This window comes from Hetaerina americana, unplaced genomic scaffold, assembly GCF_022747635.1.
Source record: "Hetaerina americana unplaced genomic scaffold, ioHetAmer1.1.p SCAF_2, whole genome shotgun sequence".
Lineage (NCBI taxonomy): Eukaryota > Metazoa > Arthropoda > Insecta > Odonata > Calopterygidae > Hetaerina > Hetaerina americana.
This window is the reverse complement of record NW_027286763.1, coordinates 1,822,607-1,835,000: the sequence shown is the minus strand read 5'-3', so window position 1 is coordinate 1,835,000 and position 12,394 is coordinate 1,822,607. Positions and strand designations below refer to the sequence as shown.

Sequence of the window (12,394 nt, the reverse complement as noted above, 5' to 3'; positions counted from 1 at the left end):
ATCAACTCCCTCCTCCTTAAGAAAGCCTCTTTGCCTAGCGCAATTCTTCTCCTTACGTCCCTACTACTTTGAACGTGTTGGTCCAAAACACTTCCGAGATACGAAAACTGTTCTACGTGCTCTAGTTTTTGCCCTCCAATTTTAATGTTAAGCTTAGCCTTTTTCTTTCTAGAAAATCGCATAACGTTTGTTTTATTAATATTGATTCTCATCCCATACCTGTCGCACTGAATTTCCAATTCACTCAGCAATGCTTGCAACCCCTTGGCTGACTGACAAACTAAAGCTTGATCATCAGCAAACCTAGCTGGTTTTACGAATTCCCCGCCCACTTTCATTCCTACCTCCAGTTCTTCCCATGCCTCTTTGATCATTTCCTCAGCATACAGGTTGAACAGCAACGGTGATAATGGGCAACCCTGCCTTACACCCCTTCCTAACACTGCCCATCCTGACTCCCCGTTTCCCACCCGCACCTGAGCAGTCTGAGACATGTACAGGTTGCAGATTAGCCTCCTTTCCCTCCAATCCAATCTTATTTTCTTCAATATGCTCATTAGTTTTTCCCAATTCACTCTATCAAACGCTTTTTTTAAATCTACAAAACAGGCAAATACCTCCTGGTTGTATTCTATATTCCTCTCGATTAATGATCTCAATACTGCAATGGTATCACGCCTACCTCTCCCCTTCCTAAATCCTAACTGATCACCCGCTAAGTAATCATATATATATATATATATATATATATATATATATATATACACACACACACATTTATTTATTTACTTACTCAAGTTATAACGATTAAAAAAGGCAGCGGAAATTGTCAGTGCTAAATGACCCATGAAATTAAATAAGTGATGGCGCAATATTTTCCGACTCTGAATATTTTATTGATTTTGCCTTTTATATTCTCTCCCACCACTTCTAGCCACTTTTTGAATTACTTTTATATCCTTTTATCTATATTAGTAAATATTATTTTGTAATAATGGGAATCATGTACTATATCTCAAAGATATTACTTACTACCTATTTTGAAATATAGTCTATTTTTCTAACTGAAAATCGGTCTGCCGGTAAAAAGAGGAAATGCACCTATTAACTGATATTTCTGCGTTTTTTGGGAGCCGAGGCGGCAGACATGAACTCAAGTCTTACGCTTCGACAGCTCTTATTCAGGGTTTAGTAGGATTTTCTGTACGATTTACGAATCCACGAAAAGATTACTTATCGAGTTTTCTATTGATAACTAAGGCATCTGTATCTGTAAAAATTTTTACCATCACATTTAACTTTAGCTATTTAGAACATTATATCTAAAGTCTGTGATAAGAATTTTGCTTCTTAGTCTTAGATGACACTGGCCTCACAGGATTAACATGCACCTTTTAAAAAGTTTATTCGATTCATTTGAAGGAATTGCTCACATGAGGCACTCATTTTTCATAAATTTTATTTTTTCCGTTGTTTTTCCACTTGAAAAATTAGGTGAACTTTACATGACGTAGTTAATTTCATATTACGTGGCCGCGGTGCTGAGAAACTTGCAGTGGCAAATTTCACGAGTGCTAAATTTTGCAAATATAAGGTGATATATCAGGTGTGTACCAAAAAAATACAAATATTTACTTTAAGAATTGCACTATATATATATATATATATATATATATATATATATATATATATATATATATATATAATCTAATATAAAGCTCTATTATTCTTTAAATATTGCACCTAAATTATCAGACTTGCTGAAATCACCAAGATAGATTGTTATAATTGGTGAGTTATTGTAATAATTAGTCTGAAAAAAACACGGCACATCAAATATTTTCCGTAGTCTTTCACTTCGTGGTGCGACGAAAACTTTCAATTGGTCCTAGAATATCTTTTCCGAATTTATTCGACCCGACGCAAACAAGTTCCACAAAGCCTTCGTCTTAATTTTCGAGATTAAATATACGAATCCAAGGGAATAAAATATAGAGTTGACATAATGGTTGCACTGCAAATTAGAGAGCGTGGCTCGTTGGCATGGAGCAAATAAGGTTTTGTGTGTGTTTTTTTTCGATTGAGTCGGGCGGTGGTGCTTCCTGAGCGCCTCTTCGCTTCTGGTGCCGGGAGGGGGTTATGTTCTCAATGCCCTTCCTCCTCTCCGGTAGGGACGTGCGGCATCGGCCTGTGCGCCCCGTCGTGGCTGCAGATTTTCGCCACGAAGCAAGCCTTCCTCGTCATCTTCTGCATCACGTGGGTCCTGCAGGGAATGTACTACACTTACTTCGTGAGCGTCATCACGACCATCGAGAAGCTCTTCCAGATCCAATCGAAGACGACTGGCATCATCATGAGCGCCACGGAGGTGGGGCAGATCGGCTCTTCCCTCCTGCTCACATACTACGGGGGCCAGGGGCACAGGCCCCGGTGGATCGCGTGGGGGATGGTCCTATTCGCCCTCTCCTCCTTCACCTGCGCCCTCCCCCACTTCATCTTCGGCGACCAGCTCCTCTACGCCAACGCGGGCTTCTTCCGGCCGCCGCAGGGCTTTCCGGCCGGCGGCTTCGGTGCTGGCGGCGCCGGAGTGGCGCTTAGCATCCAGTACTCGGCGGGGCTGGAGGCGTGGAACTCGTCGTCGGCGCCACCCCCGCCGCCCCAGGATGTACTCTTCCTCGCCCCCTTGGGCGTCGACCTGTGCGTGGAGGAGGCCCCCGGCTGGGGGAGCAACAAGTCCAGGGGCGGGTCGCCGGGGGGCGGCGGGGATGATTGCCAGGAGGGGCAAAGGGAGAGTCGGATCCAGTCGCGGATCACGACGGTGGTCCTGGCCATGTTCTTCGTGAGCCTCCTCGGGGTGGGCATGGGCCAGACGGCCGTCAACACCCTCGGCATCCCCTACATAGACGACAACGTGGCCAGCCGGGAGTCTCCCCTCTACTTCGGTGAGTCACCTCTCCTCCCCCCCCACCCCACCCTCAACCCTCTGCTGTGTTTCATTCCACCCGCGAGCCGGAGAAAGAGACGTAAGAACTCGGTGCGGGCGGATTTCTCGGAATAATTCTCGGGGAAGCGATCGAAAACATCGAGCCTGCTACTCACAAGGGAGGAATGAATGTGGTGTAGGGGAAACGGCCTCTCATTTTTTCCGTTTCCTTTCGCATTGACGAAGGGCAATGACCAAAGGATCTCGTGCTTCCCGCTAATATTCCTGGCCGTAATTGCTGTTGTGCCCTAATTCACTAGCCTTCACCTTCTTGCGGTGACTCGAAGGATATGTATCATATTAACTGCATGAATTATGCAAGAGAATTCCAAAATGTCAGGCAAAACGGAGCGCTGCTTTTCTTTTTTTACACTTTCGAAGAACGGTTGTTGAACACACCCAGACGAAGAACTCCAGGTTCTTTTATTTTTCCTGAAGAATTTTATTGTCGATTCTGAATAGTTGCGATAGTGAAGGTTTATTGTTGTGTCTTGAAACATTCAGCTGTTTAGTTTGTATTTGGCCATTGGGGAAGAATGTGTAAATTTCCCAGTGCAACCATGTGAATAAATATTATCCTTTGGCAAATTTAGTTGAATGGAGAGCATGGAACGCAAAAGATGAAATTGTAATATAATTCCAGCGTGTCTGTTTATTAATAGTAGAACTTAAAAAAGATGTATTCATTATATGAAAGAGAAATGAAACGGCGATGGATAAACTGAGATTGTTGTAATGGTATTAGGGCGATAGATATGTAATAGTGTAATCAGTTATGCCCCTAGCAAACAATCCTCAGTAAAATATTTCAGTAACTTTAACTTGGTGTTCACCTAAATTATATTTAGGGACTGGTTGGTAATATGGTAATGGTTCAATGAGCTAGCTTTTCCAATCCTTCGGTGGGATTTTGAATTTCCTCAAGCGCACCTTAGTGTTTCCGAACTCGAGAACACTTTGTTGATCACATCTGGTAAGACTTATCGCGTTTCCCGGCTACCCAGTCACTCAAAGTCAAGTCTGGGATACTAATTTGTGACGTATGAGGGTAAAAAGTGAGGGATTGCTTCAACGATTATTCCGAGCTTTCCGGGCCGAATATAATCGTGAGTTTGAATTGAGTGGCACTATACTCGATGGCCCCAAGGTTGTTAAATTTTATGAATGAATCCATAGGCTTACGTTTATTAGTGACCGAATGTTTTATGACGCAGACGGCACTAATGCGCCGGAAGTAAATGTCTAAAAGTACTTACGACGTGCTTCCCTTAAACTAAATGCTGGCCATATGTGATCGTCATCAATCATTTAAGAAGAGATTTCCGTTAACAATTTAAATGAAACCAGACACACTTATTCAACGTAAACGCTTGAGGTCGTCAGAGTCGATAAGATGATGTATCCTTGATATCTCGATCTGATAGCCCACGACTATGCCCTAGTGCGTCAAGGGAATATAAGATAATGTAAGATTAAAAAATTTACCCTGCTATTTTCAAATTTTATGTTGAAGTGAAAATATTGCACTTCTGAAAAAATAATATTTTGATGGTAAATAAAAATGCCTACTAATGGGTGAGTAAATGTACTTTTGTTGATTTTGCGAAGTTTATGTCCCTTTTTATTTATTCACTTTATTTATTTACGTTTACCCTGCAAGCCACCGCTAGGGTATGTGGCAGGGGGTGAATACACAAAAGAATAATTTTACCCGAACATGACCCTACCGCGGTCGAACAATGTTATTATGATACCCTATCCACAAGTTCGTGGAAAAAATGACATCTTGAATCTATCTCTTCGAGACTTAATCTCTCTTAATTTATTCACATGATCTCTCCCACCGTAGGACGAGGGAGGTAATAACACATTTTCAACATCACTGCTAAAGAGACATCCTTCCAAATAAATGTAAGAGATTCAAACTGTAATTTAACTTTCGCTCCATGAGTGATTCCCAGCCTAGCCACTCTAATACTTTGGATACGCTACTAAGTTTATCATAACAACGTTATGCAAATATAGCTCCTCTACGCTGGATTTTATGTTGTGGGAGCAAGGGTCTGGAATGTGCTGTTGGAACTTGCCTTGAGTGTTGGGTTTTCGCGTGTTGGCTTCTTTACAAATTACATTCAATCCCATAGTCCCATATTTATTGTTTGAATCTCTTTCCCCTTTATTACCTGTGATATTCAACGAACCATTCGCACCGAGTTTTCTTCGTTGAGTCAGGAATCATTCGCTTTGTTTATGCCCGGCTGCACTTTTGTGCCTACCTTACGCTGTCGCGCAAACACGAATGGCGACGCTGATGAAAAAATGCATAAAATGACCCCAATGCATTATTACTCGAGCAATTGTGAAGATATTCAATTGAACAGAGACGCAATTTAAAAGGAAAACCATTGTTTATCTATCAATGTCAGACTAGTGAGTATTCATTCATCCAAGACCAGAAATAAAATGTCTCTACGACCTGAAAACGTGTTATAATTCGTACTTGATACTGTCTTGTGGGAGGCATTAAGTAATAAAAAAAGAAAATATTAAATTCAAAGCCGAAAATCCAAAATTCTGCGACATTTTATAGGATTGCTTGGTACTTTGTATTGTTCAATCAGACATTTTCAAGTAGTAAAATAAATCTCTTGTCATTTGATTTGAACAGCATCTATAATACTATTTAGCGCATATGCTTGTGGAATAAAGTCTCTAAAAGTGCTCCTTAATTGTTAAAATTTTACGATTACGCTCCTCTGAAAAAATGTTTTTGTGGCAATGGGATTCGTCCATCAAAATTCCCCTCACAAACTTACAAACCCGTTGTCTTTTCCGTTTATTTTTTAATACTGTTAAATTTATTCAATTCCTTCATTAACTTTACACTGAAATTAATTTTTCTTTTGAGTTATAACTTTTTCATAGAGTAATTACGACGAGCGTTTATCGCATGTCTTTGTTCGTTCGCCTTTAAGAGTTATTATATTTTCCCGGCTGCAAAATTTGCAAAATATTTACTAGTTTGAGTGAACTTTGAGGATGTCTCACTTTATTTGAAATCATTGTTTTTGTCATGGAATGGAGTGAGTCATTCTGCATTAATACCAACTATGGAAAACTCACAAAAGTTTATACGTAACGAACCGTAGGCATTACTCTTGCGGTGTTATTCCGTGATAGTCGAAGGACGAGTATCGCATCAGAGGTCTAAATACTCTTACGTTAATGCTAATATTTTCCATAAACATTTAATTTTTTTTATGCACATGACCATATTTCCCAAGGCTTAAGGGGAAAATATGAGTGCGAGCGAGTTTCTTGCGTATTTATACCTTAGCTTCTAGAGATTTAATTTTTCTGAGGAATTCTGTTGAAAATTTTATCAATTTCCATCGATTTCCGACAAAAGTTCGACATTTCCACGTGAACAGTCATGGAATTCACGAAGTTATTTCCGGTATGGCGTGGAAAGAGTTTTACTAGGAGAAATCTTTAGATCAATTCTGATTTATCAATGCCGAATTTGAGAAAGTTAATAAGGGTTATAAGAGCGTTCAGCTTAATTTCTCTCGCGGCAAGGGATATACTAAGAAGTAGAGATAGAAGTCTGGAGAAAAGGAAACGGGCTACAGGGTGTGGCAACGCAACTTCCTTTTTTATGAAGCAAAACTTCTTTGAAAAATGGAGTTATGTTGGCGCACCCTGCACTTTTACTGCAGCGAATTCACTTTTTTGGTTTAGTTGGGGAATATTTGGTACCGTACCGGAAGAGGGGATGAAAGGAATGTAACGTGCATAGGATATCTCAGCTTGATAAATTCATCTCGAGGAGGCATCCGGAGTGCAGATGAAAATATTGTATTAAGAGTGCTTCAGTGAAATAAAAATTTCTAATGCAGTTTTTATAATAATGTAATTTTGTGAAATACTTTTCCTAATAAAATTATTTCTGCACGGAAATTTCTAAATGGATTTTTTCTAATATTATTAAATAGGAAAATTTTCCAATTTTTTTTTTATTTATATTATGCGTACAATTAATTCAAAGTAATGGTTTTGGCGAGTAGGGTTAAATATTCTACAGTTAGCTTTCCATCCTTATGAATATCATATTCAGAAACAGTAGAACCCAATCCAACCCAGCACAACTCTTGTGTTACATTCTCCAACTTAAGAACATTGCCAGCGAACGGCGACCTTTTAAAACGCTTACTACCTTGTTGTAAACAAACCCTACATTTAGAAATAATTGTTTTCCAACAACTTTGGGTTTCGGATCCATGCGTGTTATACCCTTATTGCATATGCTACCCTTAAGGAAAATACATTATTAGAAATTGTAGTATAGAAAAATTTCATTTATTTATTTATTGGGAAAATAAAATTACTCATTATATACAGTGTATTACACACATTTATGCAACAAATTTAGTTTCCATCATAAATAATTTAGGTTTTAGAAAAATGTATGTATTAGAAAAATAAAATTAGAAAGAATGCATTAGGAAAAAAGTGTTCGAAAAAAGTAAACTTTAAAGGGAATTACTCTTACATTTATTTGGAAGGATGTCTCTTTAGCAGTGATGTTGAAAATGTGTTATTACCTCCATCGTCCTACGGTGGGAGAGATCATGTGAATAAAATAAGAGAGACTAAGTCTCGAAGAGATAGATTCAAGATGTCATTTTTTCCACGAACTTGTGGATAGGGTATCATAATAACATTGTTCGACCGCGGTAGGGTCATGTTCGGGTAAAATTATTCTTGTGAGTATTCACCCCCTGCCACATACCCTAGCGGTGGCTTGCAGGGTAAACGTAAATAAATAAAATGAATAAAAAGGGACATAAACTTCGCAAACGCAACAAAAGTACATTTACTCACCCATTAGTAGGCATTTTTATTTACCATCAAAATATTATTTTTTCCGAAGTGCAATATTTTCACTTCAACATAAAATTTGAAAATATCAGGGTAAATTTTTTAATCTTACATTCTCTTATATTCCCTTGACGCACTAGCTACGGCTAATAATAACGATGCTATGGCACCCTATACACGGAAAGGATATAGATTTAGAGCAGCTAATAAATTTTGCGCATGTTAATTGAGTTTGAGTTGAAAATACGCGATTAAGCTATTCAGAAAAATCCAGTGGCAAAAGAAGTATTCACAAAGAGGGATAAGGGAGAGAGATTTTCAGTGATGATATGAATTAAAGTTTATTAAAGACTTATATATGGAGTGAATTTTATATTGTTCAGTAACTAGGTCTGTGCAAGGTTAGGGGAAGGTCGTTTGGAGACTTTAAGAATCCTAGTTTTGAAGGTTGGATGTGCGGGAAGGGGAGGTGTTGCCTATTTACGGGGGAGATAGTGGGAATTGGGAAGAAGGTGTTGGGTGGAAGAGATTTTGAGGGACGATTGAAGGCTATGGTGGAAGGACATAGGAGGGGAAAGGGGGGAGAATTGAATTCTTAATGATGGTGGGTGGAAAGTATGAAAATATGAAGAAATAAATTGTTCTTCGGGAAAAATAAGTAAGTTTAGGTTCTGCACAATTTTTTATAGGTCGAAAGCGATGCGTATTGGACCCTCCCGAAGTTACCTCGGATGGACAGATTGTGTAAAATGGTGACACCATGTAGCCTAAATAGGAAATGCACAGTGCTCTGCAATTGACCGGAAACTGCCAAGTGATGGCTCTGGATACAAAATTTAACTGAGGTTGTTAGTCAGTTGTATTAGTTATTTTAGTACCCTGCAAGCAACCGCTAGGGTGTGTGGCAGGGGGTGAATACACACCAGACTAAATTTGACCTGAATATGACCCAACCGCGGTCGGACAATATTATTCCAATCTTTTATCGTTCGCGGAAAATAGGACATCTTAAATCTATCTGTTCTACACTAAAAAATACTCTCAAAGCTAGGAGCATGTGGCATTGATAAATATATCCGGGATTGGATTAAAGGCTTTTTGAATGATCGGGTACAAGGAGTAGTAATGGACGGAGTTAGCTCAAATGCAGTAGAAGTTACCTCAAGTGTTCCTCAAGTGTTATCGTACTTCTTTTATTCCTTCTTAACGTTAATGACATTGACTCAGTAGTCTCTAGTAATATACGTTTATTTGTCGATTATGCAGTGTTATACCGTGATATCCGTGATCCTGAGGACATAGCAGCTTTGTCAGATGACCTCAATGCTACACAACGTTGGTGCGACTCTTGGCAATTAGAATTAAACTTAAAAAAGTGCGTAGTTATAAATGTTTGGAAATAGACCAATTCCCTCCCGAACGCCTCCTGCATTGGGAACACCGAAATGGAATGTGTAGACTCAATTAAATACCTAGGTATTACCCTCACTCACGATCTCTCCTAGGTGGAACACATAAGGGGAATATTTGAACATGCTAACAAAAAGCTAGGATTTATGAGAAGAGTGCTAGGTAAATGTGATGAAAAGGTCAAAGAGAAATAATATCTTTCGCTGGTTAGGCGATCCATACCTCATATCGTCATTCGAAACAAATTTTTGATTTGAAAGCTTTGAGTTTTGATTGAATTAGTGATATCTAGTTTATTACACAGGATGCTCGTGGACGAAATAAATGCAATTCACAATGAAATCTCGTCTGAAAATCGGACCCATTGGCCACGAAGCAGAACAACATCGTTCGATCTTTTTGGGTTGTTCGGAGTGTAAGCATCCAGCGTACAAATTAGGCTAGTAATGATGCCTTTCGGCTTGTTGATAAGAAGCCTTTGTTCTTAGAAGTATATTTTTGCCCCTTAAGGAAGATTTTTTTGCGAGCTATCAGTCAGTTCCCAATTAATTTCAAGGTATCCTTCCTTAAGAAGGTCGACGAACTGTGATTTAAAGATAAGCTACTCCCTGTCCTTGGATTTTCTTGCATTAGTGTTAAGCAGTTTCTCATCTGCCGGGACTTTTTATTTTTTCAAGCATGTAGTTTGAAAACATTTATTTCACGCGTTTCTGTCATTATATCCTCGTGCGAAGAGTTAGTCAGATAGTACGTTGAGAAGAGATCAGCGAGCAGATTGTAAGCTAAAACTAAGGAACAACTAATGCTAAATCTACTAATCTAATTCCAAGGCAATTCTGAAGTCCACTGCTATTTCTTAATGGAAGTTACTTTTCAACGACTGGCACATTTGACGTAATGCGTCAAGGCGCACTGTGTCCATAAAAATGGGCAAGTTGGCAAGATGCAAAAATCATATGCAATGTCTTTATCAATTTAAGTACCTTTTCCAATAATTTTTATTTATAATATTGAATCATGAGTTCAAAACTTAGACGACACTGTTAGCATAAGTTATACTCAGAATTGAATGTAATGCGGACACTGTATTGCTAAAGAATTCCGAATCACTTCTTCATTAATCTTTTGATAAAATCTGTTAAGCGTTCTCATTCAGGAATTCTAAGCCCATTCATTATTTGTGATATTCTTATAAATGGACCTATGTATGATAAAGCAAAATAATTTTAATTCTTATGTGCTTTGGCATTTCTTGTATTCAGAATATATTTTATTTGGTACAAATCAGCTTTTACGTTATATATTTGGCAAAACATTGTCATGGTCCATACTGTTTCCACGGTAGTTCGTGGCGATAGTAAAATTTGTAAAAATTAAAACACTGTTGATATTGATGAATATTTTGGGAAATTAAATTTTTACATTCCTGTTTTAAATTAGGATGAGATGGAATGTTATTGCAAAAAATCTACGAAAACATAATGCATTTCACAGTTCCTGTTTGATTTTTCACTTCAAGTTCAAGAAATTTTTATTCAATAATAATATGAAATTGACCTTTTTTATTATTTGGCTCCTTGAAAGCAGATGGATGGGAATTTTAAAAGTTAGGACGCGTGCGCTTGACTTCGGTTCGTCAGAAACGCAGGCAAACGTCTACCGCAGATTCTACGAATGCGTTGGCACGAAATCTCAAATCCCTCCTCGGAACTCCTTGCTCCATTTGGCGCCCGTTCACTTCAATCTCGGGCGGGGATCGCCGCCGCCCTTCGCGAGTGACCCGAGTCGCTCGCTCGCTCATTGGGACGACGGCCACCACGCACGCAGGGAGCGAGCGAGTCAGCGGCGTACGTACGTGCAGCGGACGGACGGGCGCCTTGTCGCTGCCTCCACCCGCAACACAGACGTGACGCATAAGATGTCGGTGTTTGAGGATATGCAACAGCGTTGCACTTGTGCCATGGAAGGGTGGTGCTTCCGGGGCGGCGCCAGGCGCTCCGGGGACGCCCCGGAACGCCGGCCGCCGCGAATGCTAAAGTGTCCCTCCAGATTGTCGTGGGTTCTCGCATCTTCCGCCATAGTCCCCCGGCGCGCACTCCGCAAGGAGGCGCCTCAAATGAATATCGATTTTTCGGGACTCGGGCGACTTTCACCGTGTCCCTCGGCATCTTAGTGCGCTTGCCCCTCCCTCCCACCTCCCGACGTCCCCTCCCGCACCCCAAGCCGTCTCATTGTTGCTCCGAACTGGACTCCTCATTATTTATCCCCGAGTGGCGTGCGTCAGTCCTCCCGCGATGGCCGTGATGTTCTCGGGCAATACTCAGCTCGCCCGGGGAAAAACGTTTATTGTGTGATGATTAACATATTTCGAGGATAGCGCGAATGAATGGGGTTCACACCACCATTGCAGTCAAATAAATATCACGTGCACCTCGACTTTCTCTCTCTTTACGATTAATAAGTGCAATTATTTCGATTAAGGAGGGAGAAACAAAAAAAATCAAGAGCGGAGTAGCATTGGAAGAGATGGAATATTCTTTCCTTTTTACAGTGTAACATTTCCTTTAATGCTCTATCTCCCCATCTCTAAAACTTCATTTTATTTTTCGGTCAACGTTTTAGTTTTTCAGCTAATTGTCACAATTTTTCCTGGTCAAATGGAGACAATTACGCCAGCTACGCATTTGAGCATGTCTGGGCAAGAAGGGAGCATCCTAGGAATAAAAAGAGAGTTCCAATGGTTATTGGCTGGATTTAGAGATCGCTCTATCCGATCTATGAACTTGCCTCGCAGTGATCGTTGAGATGAGATTTTCGTTGTGTTTCTCTTCGAGCTAAAAGGAGGCTGACAAATATTCATAAATTTACCTTTATTATTCCTCATAATTCCACCAAACTCCTAGTTATTTCGAAATAAATCTCATTATTACTGAGGGACTACATTTAAAAATATTGATATCACATTTTCCCTAAATTTGTAATTTGATAATTTTTTAGACTTTTTACAATTCCTTAAAAATTCTCCATAATGTGCATTTAAGGTAGTAATAAAAAGATGGCAGTAAATAAAATTAATAATAATAATCCAATTACATAATTAGACTTAATAATTGGAACTAA

The 12,394-nt window shown here is 39.6% G+C and overlaps 1 protein-coding gene across 1 annotated transcript in view; it reads left to right on the top strand.

The window, feature by feature from the left end:
- LOC139687451 (solute carrier organic anion transporter family member 74D-like) overlaps positions 1-12,394 on the top strand; it is a 127,363-nt gene that overhangs the window by 78,989 nt on the left and 35,980 nt on the right. The window contains exons 3-4 of the mRNA XM_071584613.1: positions 2,172-2,524; positions 2,663-2,942. Of these exons, the coding sequence (XP_071440714.1) occupies positions 2,172-2,524; positions 2,663-2,942 (633 nt within the window). The remainder of the gene's footprint in view (positions 1-2,171; positions 2,525-2,662; positions 2,943-12,394) is intronic.